General features: G+C 42.1%; 1 protein-coding gene and 1 long non-coding RNA gene across 2 annotated transcripts; one reads left to right on the top strand and one right to left on the bottom strand.

The window, feature by feature from the left end:
• Positions 1–411: 411 nt before the first annotated feature.
• On the bottom strand, positions 412–2,104 carry LOC112073110 (uncharacterized). Its single transcript, XR_002894462.1, has 3 exons — positions 1,898–2,104; positions 1,401–1,548; positions 412–1,043 (listed from the first exon to the last, which is right to left on the bottom strand). It is a non-coding gene; the product is annotated as an uncharacterized lncRNA (long non-coding RNA).
• A 3,687-nt stretch (positions 2,105–5,791) lies between these two features.
• foxi3b (forkhead box I3b) lies at positions 5,792–7,943 on the top strand. The gene is made up of 2 exons (XM_024140459.2): positions 5,792–6,765; positions 7,116–7,943. The coding sequence occupies exons 1-2, from the start codon at positions 6,174–6,176 to the stop codon at positions 7,685–7,687; spliced, it is 1,164 nt and encodes a 387-aa protein (XP_023996227.1). The 5' UTR covers positions 5,792–6,173; the 3' UTR covers positions 7,688–7,943.
• The last annotated feature ends 7,770 nt before the right edge of the window (positions 7,944–15,713 follow it).

The following is a 15,713-nucleotide window of genomic DNA, read 5'->3' as shown; positions in this document are numbered from 1 at the left end:
AGTACGTACATGCAAGTCTGTCCAGACACTCAGACATGGAGTCCAGCCCCTTCAGAATGTGGTCCAGATCAGTAGAGTCACTCTGTTCTGTGCTCCTCTCTCTTCTCTCCATCTGAAACACCACAGACAGTGAACTAAATTGCATTCAGTCAGTACAGCTATGCCATGTCAACCTGCATGGCCACTGATTCACATAGAAATCCATACAGTAGTCTGGTATATTCATATCTCATATTCATTGACGTAGGCCTACTACTCTGAACAATTCAAACTGTGAAGTAGAAAGTGTACAGTACCATGACTGCTGGGGGTATGACTGGGATATGACTATCAAGATATAGAATGCCAACATGTGTATGCACATTCTACCAAACACATTTGGCATCCCAATAAACAAGCCAATGGTCAACATTCTCATTCAAGCTTTTTAATAAAAAATTTGACAAACAGGCAAACCACAAATGAATAACAATCACAACAACACTATAGTGCCTTGAACACCCTGTCCAGAGACGTATCATACACATTCTATAACAGGTACTTAACACACAACCACAATCTGTATACAACAGCACCATCCAACAGCCTGCTGCTCAGCTTAGACAGCATGCAGTATGGGGCTGGAGACATTTATCTCTATCACCTATCTCCAGTGGTTTCCGCTTCTGTCAGAGAGAAAGAGACTGCTGCTGCAGATATGAGACTGTAGTCTACTGTACATACAACTGCAACAACGTTGTAGACAAGCATACAGAGCACGGGCTACTAGCTTTGGATTAWGGTCCATTTCAGAACTGCAGACATTCCTGGTGAAGTGGGGAGGAGGTGGTAWCCATTCCCTGGTCTAGGTCACTCCTCCATCCACTTCCCCATCCCCTGGTCCTTTCCCAGTTCCTGTCTCCGGTTCGGCTCCTGTTCCCCAGGGAAGCTACAAATTACAGCCCTGCAGCGGAGGAAGTCTTCCTCAAGCCTCCGTAGGGAGTCCCCCAGATCAGGACTGGTCCACTGCATCCCCATGTTATTGGCCATCCATGTCAGCTGCACTGGGAAACCACAAGAGAGCCAAGAGGGACAGGGCTGTCAGTGCCAGAAGTGGGCCATACAGAGTATGATTTAAAGCACAATGCAGAATTTATAATGAATTACACACACCCATCAAGTTTTAAAAATGGAACGTTAAAGAGTGGGTAGTAAATGGATAATAAGGCAATAGGGTGTTACGGTTAAAGTAAAGACCGGTAAAAAAAAAAATGTTCAGCTACTAACGATTTTGCTTAATCGTTTCTGAAAAACACAGCTACAGCTACCTACATCATCATACAGAAAACTTAGATGTAAAAATATTCGAACACCGCCTACAACATTCAAATGGTAGAGATTACCATAATGAGACAACATACCTGATAGATGTTCTACGTCTTCAATCATTCTCTCTAAACCCTTGTTCAACTCCATTCTCTCTTCTCCACTGTCCTTTTGATGGCCGGAGAATAGGCCATCTTTAAACGCGCAATATTTATATGAAGATTCGATTCCCAAATGAATAGCCTACCAAAACCAACCAGAACGTAAGCACACTGAACATGTTTCATGGGCGTAGCATAATCATAATGGATAAACCGCTAAGTAGGTCAAATGCAAGGACGTGCTTAAGCTTAAGTTTATAAACTTCAAAACGTTTTTGTTTTGATGACTTTGATTGACAGGGGTAGCTTAGCAGCTAGCTAAAATCAGTCCAGTTGGCTGGCCAGGCTAACCGTCGCAAAAATGAATCCAAAGTAAACAAATGGTAGTCAGTGAGCTTGTCAAGCTTGGATACAATAACCAACTTTAGAGTACTTCAATTAAATAGGCACCTTCTTATTTATAAATATTTACAAGTAAACTAAATACTTACGATAAGCTCTAACGTTATCCGATCGGATCTAGCGGTCTATTCCTCTTATATTGGTTGTTGGTTAGAGAAATTGCGCGTGGTGCGTCTCTGTATGCCCTCGCGCACTGTAAACCTGCTGCCTCGTGCCACGGGAAACGATGTAGCTTGTATGGAAGATGGAAACATTGTTGCAAATTCACAAAACGCATGCTTGAGATTTGATACATTGATGCATACGTCTGTGCAATTTCATATTTTCGTTCTTGTTGCACAGTGACGTAGCCAGTGGGTATTTTAGCATGTAAATCTTGGTGGGGAAAAATAAATAACAGTGGCATGCATGCCATTAAAGCCACTACACTACACAACACAACACTAAACAATACATTAATAGCACTATAACGGTGACAAACAGTGCCCACAAACGGTTAGGGCCTACATAAAGCTGTCCATACAGCAGAGTCCCAACAGCAGTCCCAACACCTTACCACTGCTACACCTGGCTATCAGCGGAGCCTTGTCTGGCAGCGAAACAGTTCATTCAGCCTCATTTACTGCCTTTTAAACAACATATCTGGTATGGCTGACTTGCTTAAACAAATGTGGCTTCTACTGACAATTGAGATGTACAAACTATGGCATAAGGGGACAACAAGCGGATAAGAAGCAATCCGTAATTTCGATTAAGTCATTCATGAGCGAGCTAGGACGGATGTAGTCAATATAACTATTTGTTCAGCACCTTTGAAATGTACAGCAACAGAATTCAGAAGATGGGCCGTTCTTGCAGTGTTCTCCCTGTACACCAAGTCAGAACTGTACGATAAATAAAGGGGGCATATAAGCAGACAATGAAAGCTCTTACAATATTTGATGATTACATTTCTCAAAAATAGGTTATAGGCTACATGTGCCCCACAGAGTGAGAACTTTAGGTGAAATTCAGATGTGAAAATAGACACAATTATTAGGGTGAGGCACAAGGCACAGGCACATACACTTAGTATTACTTTCTTAGCTACAGTATACATATCTCCTTGGCATATTACATAATTTATGCTGCAGCATACAATACATTTTTGGACTCACTGTCACGTTCCTGACCTATTTTATGTTATTTTTGTATATGTTTAGTTGGTCAGGGCGTGAGTTGGGGTGGGCATTGTATGTTTTGTGTTTTCTATGTTTAGMGCACTTGAAATTAGCCTTATATGGTTCTCAATCAGAGACAGGTGTTTGACGTTTTCCTCTGATTGAGAACCATATATAGGTTGGCTGTTCACACTGTTTGTTTGTGGGTGATTGTCTTCTGTGTCTGTGTATGTTGCACCACACGGGACTGTTTCAGTTTGTTTGTTCGTTTGATGTAGTCCGTTCCTGTTCGTGAGTTCTTCGTGCATTTATGTAAGTTCCATGTTCAGGTCTGTCTACGTCGTTTTCTTATTTTGTAGTTTGTTGAAGTGTTTTCGGTTTTCGTCAGTACTTTAATAAACTTCATTATGTCCAAATATCACGCTGCGCTTTGGTCCAATCCCTACTCCTCCTCTTCGTCTGAAGAGGAGGAGGACACCCGTTACACTCACCTGGTTGTGCTGTGCTCACTTGAACAGGAAGGTGGAGCGGTGGTCCTTCATGGGAAAATGTTGTCATCAAACTTTGTCATCAAAGTCTGGCATTCTCTGGACTTATGGTGCTTTCAATACAACTGGGAACTCGGAAAAAAGGTTGAATCCTGATGACGTCAGTGATCTTCAGGTCGTAGCTCTAGAAAGAGGCCCGAGTTCTGAATTTACAATTCTGAGTTGGATGAAAGTTCAAAACGTATTTTCCCAGTCGTAGCTTGTTTTTACAGAGTTCCCAGTTGTCTTGAACTCACTAAAGTCCGATTTTGCAGTTCCAAGTTAACAGTTTTTTTTTGCACGGCACAAATCATGCCTCATTGACAGCATGGCCAATGTTGAATGTTTATCATTTTAAACTCAGAAAAGAGACCCTCATATTTTAGAGTTGGGACCACACAGCCACTCCACTGAATAGCAGGCTAGTGGTTGCTTTGCAATGCTTGCAGCCAGCCACTGATTCCTTCCAAACCACTCATTGTTGAATTTGCGATTTCCAACTTGTTGTGTAATGTTTATGTCCAATGGCCGATGAGCACCAATACGTTTTATCWAAAATTTCTCTTCATTATTTCTCTTAATTTAACAAGGATTTAAAAGGATTTGCCAGTAGATTGTTGACTTGATTCATGATGATGCCTCACCGCTACTGTAGATAAAATGTGATTTGACGTCATTTTATTTGTGGCCAATGACCTTGAGTCTTCGTGGATGGGCACTTCTAATGTAACTCTATGGCAGCACCCAAGTGGCTTGAATTTTCTAGCTCTACCCTTAGACTTGGCGGTGACATAGTGTCCCCATGAGTGACAGAACACTGAGCCAATCACGGCGCAACGCTCCGTATTTTCAGCTGGCTTGCCCCACCACCACCACAGAAAGCACTGATCTAGGCTGAAACACCTGCATTTTGGAGCTTCCTTACTCAAGAAAACAAAAGAGACCATGTTTGTATGCATCTTCATTAACTRAATGATATATAATTTTTACATTGTTTGCAAACTGATATGTGACATGTATTAATGCCAAAATAACATGCAAAACAGGAAAGCTGAGCCCCACCTGCCCAGAATGACTGGTAAGAATGACTGAACGACGTAAGTAAAGTGAGGAATGGGAGGAGGGACACGTGTGTCAGATTAGATAAGTATAGAAACCTTTGTATCACATTTTACTTAGTGCTATCACATTTTTCCAGACGGAGGCGCCAAGTTGTAACTAAGTAACAGTTACCGCTGAATCCCTAGCCTTTCATCTGTGACTGAACTTCCAAAAATAACGGCTACCTAACCACTTCTACAAAGTTATGGCAACACCAGATGAATTTGAGGGAGGGAAGAAATACCTATTTATTCTGTTTTTCAGCAACGGCGGCCTCGATATCAATCCAGCCTACTATTTAGGTTCAGAGAACAGGCATTTGGAAATTGTATAGGCCTCTTATCAGCAATCATAAATGTTTCATGAAATGTATATATAATTTTATTGTATTTTTACAATCCATTCAAATGTAATTCAATTCATACTAAGAGTAAGAGTGGGAATTCAACAAAAAGATAACTCATGTAAAAAATATACTGTGTCTGTAAAATGTATATACGTTCAGAACTTTTGTGAAACAGCACAGTTAAAAATATATGGCAAAATAAAAATCCAACRGGATGGTGTTCAGCGATAGATCGGAGGGTTTGAAGGTAGCTGAAGGGTGGGACTAATAACAACAAGATAACTATTGTAAAATACATTGTGTCCATAAAATGTACACTAAAGGTCAAAAGTTTAAGAACACCTACTCATTCAAGGGTTTTTTCGGTTTTTACTATTTTCTACATTGTAGAATAGTAGTGAAGATATCAAAACTATGAAATAACACGTATGGAATCATGTAGTAATGTAGTATTTCATAGTTTTGATGTCTTCACTTTTATTCTACAATGTAGAAAATAATAAAAAAATTAAGAAAAACCCTGGAATGAGTGTATCCAAACTTTTGACTGGTACTGTATATATTTGCAAAAAAATATGTTGGGGATTGGAAATGATGCAGACAATTATGTTGATGGAAGCTACAATTTATCTGCAGTATTAAAGCTGATCTACCCCCTAAAAAATATATAAAAAATAAATAAAGAGTGTGAATTCCTGTGGAGGGAGAGAGCCTTAAGGAACTGGCTGACAGATTGAAAAAAATGACACTCCTGTCAAAATCCTCACTTGGCTAAACAACCAATCAGGAGAAATGGGTGTTGCCAGGGACACAGATAAAAGAGTGGGACAGGTGACAGTGCTGACATTGAGCAAGGGCAAATAGTCAACAGGTAACAAGTAGAGAGAGAGAGAGAGAGAGAGAGAGAGAGAGAGAGAGAGAGAGACAGAGAGATTGAGAGAGAGAGAGAGAGAGAGAGATTGAGAYASASAGASAGACAAAGAGAGAGAGCGATACCCCGGGGGCATAACTCAGACACTGAAACAGTCATCACCTTCCAAGGACCAGAACAGCACAAGTTGGAAAAGAGGCTAATTCAAACTTGAAAATATAAACTTTAAGGTTATCCTGACACCAGGAAAGGACTGAGGACTCTATTCATACTTGTCCCCAAGGAGACGACAAGGACAGCCCAAGGACAGACACACAGCAGCATCAGGAGGAGGTGAGAGAGACTACAGACTAACTGACCATGGCGTCGTTCGAACCTCAGGGTCAGTCTCCTCCTTGCTGTGGCCCCCAGTTCCCCAGCCTGGGCCAGGAACCTCCAGAACTCAGCATGTACAGTGACTGCTACTACCCCCCTCCATCGCTCCCCAGCCCCCAGCGCACCACCCCCACCTCCTATGACTACAGCACCTCCTCCCCCAACCCTTACCTGTGGTTCAACGGATCCGGCATCAACGCACCCCCATACCTGGCCACCACCGGGCCCCCAGGTAACCCCGGGCCACCCTTCGTTCCCCAGCACTATGGGATGCAGAGGCCTTACCTGGGGCCCGGCGGGGCGGGGGTCCCTGGGGGGGAGCTGGGCTGGTTCTCTCTGCCCTCACAGGAAGACCTGATGAAGCTGGTCCGCCCGCCCTACTCCTACTCCGCTCTCATCGCCATGGCGATCCACGGCGCCCCGGAGCGGCGGCTGACCCTGAGTCAGATCTACCAGTACGTGGCCGATAACTTCCCCTTCTACAACAAGAGCAAGGCTGGCTGGCAGAACTCCATCAGGCACAACCTGTCACTCAACGACTGCTTTAAGAAGGTCCCCAGAGACGAGGACGACCCTGGTAAGAGTCTGACGTCATTATGTGTTTGTTTTATTTTAGTTCTAAGCCCACAAAATAACCAATCAATCTAAGATATGACAGTATTTGATGGTTGATTTATTCATTTTGAATCTAACCTTGTCAAAAGTCAAAAGTCTACTTTAGTTATCATGTGTCTTTACTTTAGGTAGCCACTGTGGCGTGCCTTTAGCGTGTGTAATAGTCTTGTGATGGAACGGTAGATGAACTGTGTTTAGTAATGATAGTAGATGATGCAGTCAATAATCCATGTGTCAACCGCAAACACATTCTACTCTACCCCCCCCCTCCTTCCCTCCCTCGCTCTCTTTCCCTCACTCTCTCTCTTCCAGGTAAGGGTAACTATTGGACACTAGACCCAAACTGTGAGAAGATGTTTGACAATGGAAACTTCCGTCGTAAAAGGAAGAGGAAGTCTGATTCACTGTCTGGAGGAGAGGGGGGGTCAGGGGGGTCGGAGCCAGGTGACCCCAACAACCGGGGTAGCCCCGAACCCCCCAGCAACCACGGGATCGACATGTCTCCCACGCCAGAGAGAATCCCCTCCCCTTCCTCCTCAGGTACCGCCCCTTGCCTGAGCAGCTTCCTGTCTGAGATGTCTGGAGTGGTGTCAGGGGGAGCCAATGAGATCGTAGGAGATTCGCTGAACCGGGCCCTCCCCATAACCCTTACCCTGGATGGGACCCAGAGGCCTACACAGCCTGGGGGTTTTGGTAGTTACTGCCCTAGCTCAGGTGCTTCGGAGTGGGCTTCCCAGCTGCCGCCTCCCCCTGGCCTCTCCTCCTCGCCCACCCACTCTTCCCTGGGTTACAGCAGCCCCATCCTCAGCCAGTTCAATGGGCATTTCTACCCCGGCTTGGGCTCAGCAAGCATCCTATACCCACGGGAAGGCACAGAGGTCTGAACAGACTGATAGAGGGGGAGACAGGGATGGGCAGAACTTAGCTAGAGGTCTAAAGACACTAAAGAAAGGAGAGTGAGAAAGAGAGACAGGATTCTACCTGAGACTGAACCGTCTGCTGACACACACATACACACACAGTAATCAGTTAAAGCTGACAGGGCGGGACTCAGTTGCGTGTGACAGCAGGATGAGCAGGGCCTGGTTCCCACAGAAACAGCCAAGTCAGCATCGATGATGCTTCACGCACACACACATGCACACACACACACACGCACACAAATGCGCGCACATACACACACCTGTTTAATCATCTATAATTGCTGACTGTCATGACTGACAGTTTTAATTTGTATATATTTTTATTGATTGTGTTTATTTTATTGTTTATATATGTTATTTTATAGTTTATGTATGTGTTTTTATCTCTGAGTGCTTGGGTCCAACATATTTGTTCAACATTGTAGAATATTGTTTCGCGATGGATGGCTCAGACCTGGGTTCAAATCCATGTGTTTTGTTATTTGAATATATTTTGCTGTGTATTTAATTATTTTCAAATACACAGCTCAAAACAAGTATTTTTATTTGAGTATTTGAATGGTTATTTGTAAAAAACAAATAGTTGACCACATTTAATTTGAAAGTATTTTCTAATATTTATTTCAAATACAATTTTTTAAATATCTGGATTAAATGCATGGGAGTATATTCGAGTCAGTGTATATGAGTATTCCCAAATAAATTCCAATATTCAACAACTTGTTTTCTCTAATAAATGTGATCTGAATACTTATTTTCAGGAAAACGTTCTCTGAAGTGTCATCGTCTTACTCTTTTTAACTCAGAAATAAAAATCAGCCTGCTTGCCTAGTGTTGTAAGGGAATTATCTGTCGAAACAAATCTTTGTGAAAGATGATTAACGGTCTCAAACCTTCAGTGAAAAATGACCCTCCTAAAACACACAGGTAGGACAGAAACAGTCCTGTCAGAGAAACGATGACCAGCGAACCAGGGAAACCTGCTTGTCAGGGTAACTTGATCCTACAGTATGATAAGGATATACTGATGGGTGCATGGATAGATGAAGCCTGGAGGGCTAACTGACTGTTGTAAAACGGTGAGAATCCTCATAACCCTTCTCTCTTCTCTCTACTCTCACACAATAACTCACCCCCTTTCTTCAAGTCTTGCTGACTGGACAAGACTGGGATGTAGAAAGGAGATAAGGAGGGGCTTTATGCAGGTAAAATAGTGACTTAATTATACAAGCATGAAAAGTATGATTTGTATATTTAAAATATGAGTTGCAGCTATATACAGAGTTTTGTATTTGCAAAAAATATTTGCAAACATAAATGCAACAACAGTTGCATGCAGGTAATGTGATGGGTGAATAAATACAACACTTTTAAACATATACATTGATATGTGAATAAATTCAATAAGATTTGCAAGCATGCAACTACATTTGAGAATAGTTGCATGCTTGCGACTAGTGAATCTTCTTCTATGAATCAAAATTACATTTGCCAATGTTGAATCTGTGCACTCAGAGTTTTGGCACTAATTTTGCGACTAACCCGTGCCAAAAGTTTTGCAGTTGTAAAAAACATGAGCTCTGGTAGACAGGGCTGTTTCTTCCGACCAATCAGGTGAGGTGTTGTCATTCTTGAACATGCTTTCGCATGCTTTCGCATTTTCCATGGTTCCGGTCTGGAAGTAAGCTTTCCACTGTGCTAAATTTGGATCAAATTCGACATTGACATCTAGCTAGCTAATCAAAATAAAAAGGTGAGATGTCTCATATTCTATCTCTTAGCAGTTAGCTCTAAACTCACCTGGGTACTGCATCAGCTAGATGAAGCAAATGCACATCTAATCTTCTTCCCCATCCCCTCTTGTCTTGATTCTACAGGGAGCTAGCCTGTTCTCCTCAGAACATTATCAGCAAGCTAGCTAACATTAGTCAACTTGAGCAGAGATCTCAGTTTGCTAACTAGCAAAGCCATCCAACTACACACCAAATATACACAGAGCAAACAATTATTTTCTAAACTAATGTTAGTCTCAACCAAATAACAAGTATATAGCTAGACCTATTGCTCTGACACACAATGTAAGAACCACTAGATACAGGCTAGCCAGAAGGCTTTAATGCTAACCAGTCATGTAAAGCCAATAGCAGTGGTGTAAAGTACTTAAGTAAAAATACTTTAAAGTACTACTTAAGTAGGTTTTTGGACTTTACTTTACTATTTATATTTTTGACTACTTTTACTTCACTACATTCTTATAGAAAATAATGTACTTTTTACTGCACACATTTTCCCTGACACCCAAAAGTACTCCTTACATTTTTTATGCTTAGCAGGACAGGAAAATGGTCCAATTCACGCACTAATCAAGAGAACATCCCTGGTCATCCCTACTGCCTCTTATCTGGCGGACTCACGAAACACGAATGCTTTATTTGTAAATTATGTGTTGGAGTGTTGGAGCATGCCCCTGGCTATCAGTACATTTCTTTTAAATCCTCTGGTTTGTTTAATATTTGAAAGGATTTATACTTTTACGTTTGATACTTAAGTATATTTTAGCAATTGCATTTACTTTTGATCCTCAAGTATATTTGACTGGGTGACTTTCACTTTTACCTGAGTCATTTTCTATGAAGGTATCTTTACTTTTACTCAGGTATGACAATTGGGTACTTTTTCCAACATTGGCCAATATGCTATGTGGAAACACTCGTTTTAATACTTCCCTTCATCTTCCTAACCAATGCCTTGTTGTAGCTTTCAAATTCTGTGAATATCATTTAGCTAGCTAGCTGGTAATTTTAACAAATTTGATCCATATTTATCACAGTGGAAAGCGAGCTTCCCGACCAGAAACGATGTAAAAACGTGTAAGCACGTTCAAGAATGACAACACTTCACCTGAAAAAAGAAAAAAGAAAAAGCCCTGTCCACCAGAACTCGTGTTTTTCTGTGCTGCTTGCTTGCATTTTATTTTTATTTTTTTACAGCTGCAATACTTTTGGCACAGGTTTGTCACAAAATTAGTGCCAAAAACTCGGAGCGCACAGATTCGACATCGGAAAATATTGTTTTGTTTCACAGAAGAAAGATTAGTAAATGTGTTGCATTCATTCTGAAATGTAGTTGCATGCTTGCAAATCTTCCTGAATGTATACACATATCACTTTACATGTTTGTACGTGTTGTTATATTTACTCACGTTATTCGCTTGCAACTGTTGTTGCATTTATTCTCAACAGAAGTTACATGTTTGCAAATATTTTTTGCAACTACAAAAGTCAGTATACAGTGAAACTCATATTTTACATGTGCAAATTATACTTTACATACTTGTTTAATGAAGTCACTATTTTAACTTCATAGGAATTGACTATTGAGGTGAGAGAGGGTTGAGGGACTTTTCTCATGTGTAAGTTGTAGAATAATGTAAGATATATAGCCTGTTAGATAAGAGACAACTGTGAAACATCACCTATTATCCCCACCCCTCCCCTCCCCCATAGTGCTGACTGAAAGTTAAAATGAGCAAAAGGACTGGTAGATGAAAATATAGTCCTTTATTGCAGCAAGATCATTTGTCTTACACACTAAAACATTATACTACATTGGCACATATTTTGAACATAACCATCTCCCTGGTATGAGCTACTGTGGGCCTGTGTTCAATGATGAAAGGACAAGCTCCCTGGTATGAGCAGGTTGGAGCCACTGTGGGCCTGTGTTCAATGATGATAGGAAGAAGCTCCTGGTACGAGCGTTGGAGCTACTGTGGGCCTGTGTTCAATGATAAAAGGACAGATCCTTGGTATGAGCTTACTGTGGGCCTGTGTTCAATGATGAAAGGAAAAGCTCCCTGGTATGAGCAGGTTGGAGCTACTGTGGGCCTGTGTTCAATGATAAAAGGACAAGCTCCCTGGTATGAGCTACTGTGGCGCCTGTGTTCAATGATAAAAGGAAAAGCTCCCTGGTATGAGCAGGTTGGAGCACTGTGGGCCTGTGTTCAATGTAAAAGGACAAGATCCCTGGTATGTGCTACTGTGGGCCTGTGTTCAATGATAAAAGGAAAAGCTCCTGGTATAGCAGGTTGGAGCTACTGTGGGCCTGTGTTCAATGATAAAAGGACAAGCTCCTGGTATGAGCAGGTTGAGCCACTGTGGCTGTGTTCAATATAAAAGGAACAAGCTCCTGGTATGAGCAGGTTTGGAGCCACTGTGGGCCTGTGTTCAATAATAAAAGGACAAGCTCCCTGGTATGAGCAGGTTGGAGCCACTGTGGGCCTGTGTTCAATGATGAAGTACAAGGATCCCTGGTATGAGCAGGTTGGAGCCACTGTGGGCCTGTGTTCAATGATGAAAGGACAAGACAGTTGTACCTGAGGAAATCTATTCTGAAAATATTTGAGTAGATGTTTTTATTACTTTACTAAACTAACACAAACTATACAAAGTAAAGTTAGTTAGAAACTGTTGTACATTCAGGATACATTTTGATTATAGTTGTTGGTTAGTATAAGTATATGTAGTCTGTTCAATATATTTGTAAGGCAGTTTTTATCAAAATAAACCTTTTGTTATTTCCGTCTCTGGCACTCCTAGACCTTTATTTGCCAATAAAACACCGGCAGCATCACTGTAATGTATGTGGTACACCAGAAAGGACAAGAACACCGGCAGCATCTCTGTAATGTAGTGTGTACACACAGAAAGGAACAGAAACACCGGCAGCATCACTGTAATGTAGTGTGTACACAGAAAGGAACAGAAACACCGGCAGCATCTCTGTAAATGTAGTGTGTACACACAGAAAGGAACAGAAACCAGGAAAGAGCTTAAGGACTTCTTATCCCAGCCTTACCCCAGCCTTACCCCCAGCCTTAACCCAGCCTTATCATATCCCAGCTTATCCCCAGCCTTATCCCAGCCTTAACCCAGCCTTATCCCCAGCCTTTGCCCCAGCCTTAGCCCCAGCCTTATTCCCAGCCTTTCCCAGCTTATCCCCAGCCTTATCCCAGCTTATCCCCAGCCTTAACCCCAGCCTTATCCCAGCCTTTCCCAGCCTTAGCCCCAGCCTTATTCCCACGCTTTCCCAGCTTACCCCAGCCTTATCCCCAGCCTTATCCCCAGCCTTAATCCCCAGCCTTATCCCCGCCTTATCCCAGCTTATCCCAGCCTTAAGCCCCAGCCTTAAGCCCAGCTTATCCCCAGCCTTATCCCCACCTTAACGCTGGCTGTTAGGTTGGACTTGATGGTTATGTTCCTGTATTGATTTCATTGATTGTATGTTCTCACATCATATCTAATCTAATCTAAATACATTTCATTGAGAGCATGAAATCTCTTGGGAGGAAGAAATGAGTCTAAACCAAAGGATTCGTTTTGAGATCACTGCTTGCCAAGTTTTTTATGCAAATAAATACCTATAGCAAACACACACACACACACACACACACAACACACACACACACACACACACACACACACACCACACACACACACACACACACACACACACACACACACACACACAACACACACACACACAAAAACACAACACAACACACACACACACCACACAACACACACAACAGAACCACAGGCACTCTCAACTCTGGCTACCTGTCTACCTACTAGATCAGTGAAAGAGTGAAAGTTATATTGTAAGCTATTCAAATATCTCATGTTTCACATGCACATTTGCATCCGAAATTTACTTATTGGCTAAATAACTTATTTATCCTGCCAATGCAGTTTATCGGTGTTTTTTCAAACCCAGTTTTGCATGTGAGTGATGATTGGGTCTTTATCACAAATGGTACCCTACACTATACAAAGTACACTACTTTTGACAGAGCCCTATGTGTCCTGGTCAAAAGTAGTACACTACTAGGGGAATAGGGTGTCATTTGTGACTCAATCAGTGTGTAGCCTAAAATAATGCGGTTGTATTTAACCCTGCCTAGTCTTGATTCGTTTGACTCTCTGTCTGTCTGTCTGCCTGCCTGTCTGTCGCCTGTCTGTCTGTGTACATCTGCCAACCTGAACACAGAACAGAAACCAAATCTGGGGTTCTGGAGTGTAATCTTTTAGCCGTTTCATATTGACCAGTTACGAAATAATGCAAATACATTAGACCGTTAATTCAAACCGCTGACATGGGCAACAGGGTCAGGGCTGAAGCATGTTTTTCTGAAGGAAATGTGGGACCTGCTCAAAATAAGTACACTATATGTTGCAAAAAGTGACATTTAGGACTAGCCACATAATCTGTATGTTAGGAGAGTAGGCTGATACCCATAATACATGCAGGATGTTACTGATCAACACTGCAGTAGGTTGTATTATGTCATATGTCCAGGAATGTACTGATCAACACTGCAGTAGGAGGTATATATCATATGTCCAGGATGGTACTGATCACACTGAGTAGGTGGTATAGTATATGTCCCAGGAGGTAACTGATCAACACTGCAGTAGGTGGTATATTATCGTATGTCCCAGGATGGTACTGATCAATCACTGCAGTAGGTGGTATATATCATAATGTCCCAGGATGGTACTGATCACACTGCAGTAGGTGTATATGTCATATGTCCCAGGATGGTACTGATCAACACTCGCAGTAGGTGGTATATGTCATATGCCCAGGATTGTACTGATCAACACTGGTGGTGGGTAATATTCATATGTCCCAGGATGGTACTGATCAACACTGCAGTAAGGTGGTATATGTCATATGTCCCAGGATGGGTACTGATCAACACTGCAGTAGGGGTATATGTCATATGTCCCAGGATGGTACTGATCAACAACTGCAGTAGGTGGTATAATGTCATATGTCCCAGGATGGTACATGATCAACACTGAGTAGGTGGTATATGTCATATGTCCCAGGATGTAACTGATCAACACTGCAGTAGGTGGTATATTCATATGTCCCAGGATGGTACTGATCAACACTGCAGTAAGGTGGTATATGTCATATGTCCCAGGATGGTACTGATCAACACTGCAGTAGGTGGTATTATGTCATATGTCCCAGGATGCGTACTGATCAACACTGCAGTAGGTGGTATATGTCATATGTCCAGGATGGTACTGATCAACACTGCAGTAAGGTGGTATATGTCATATGTCCAGGATGGACTGATCAACCTGCAGTAGGTGGTATATTGTCATATGTCCCAGGATGGTACTGAATCAACACTGCAGTAGGGGTATATATCATATGTCCCAGGATGGTACTGATCAACACTGCAAGTAGGTGGTTATATGTCATATGTCCAGGATGGTACTGATCACACTGCAGTAGGTGGTATATCAAATGTCCAGGATGGTACTGATCACACTGCGTAGGTGGTAATATGTCATATGTCCAGGATGGTACTGATCAACACTGCAGTAGGTGGTATATGTCATATGTCCCAGATGGTACTGATCAACACTGCAGTAGGTGGTATATGTACATATTCCAGGATGGACTGATCAACACTGCAGTAGGTGGTATTATATAATGTCCCAGGATGGTACTGATCAACACTGCAGTAGGGGTATATATCATGTCCCAGGATGGTACTGATCAACACTGCAGTAGGTGGTATATATCATATGTCCAGGATGGTACTGATCAACACTGCAGTAGGTGGTATATATTCATATGTCCAGGATGGTAGCTGATCAACACTGCAGTAGGTGGTTATATATATGTCCCAGATGTACTGATCAACACTGCAGTAGGTGGTATATATCATATGTCCAGGATGGTACTGTATCAACACTGCCGTAGGTGGTATATGTCATATGTCCCAGGATGGCACTGATCAACACTGCAGTAGGTGGTAATGTCATATGTCCCAGGATGTACTTGATCAACACTGCAGTAGGAGGTATATATCATATGTCCCAGGATGGTACTGATCAACACTGCAGTAGGTGGTATATATCATATGTCCCAGGATGGTACTTGATCAACACTGCAGTGGATGGTA

The sequence above is a fragment of the Salvelinus sp. IW2-2015 genome, unplaced genomic scaffold (assembly GCF_002910315.2).
Source record: "Salvelinus sp. IW2-2015 unplaced genomic scaffold, ASM291031v2 Un_scaffold2150, whole genome shotgun sequence".
Classification (NCBI taxonomy): domain Eukaryota; kingdom Metazoa; phylum Chordata; class Actinopteri; order Salmoniformes; family Salmonidae; genus Salvelinus; species Salvelinus sp. IW2-2015.
This window is presented reverse-complemented; position numbering and strand designations above follow the sequence as displayed.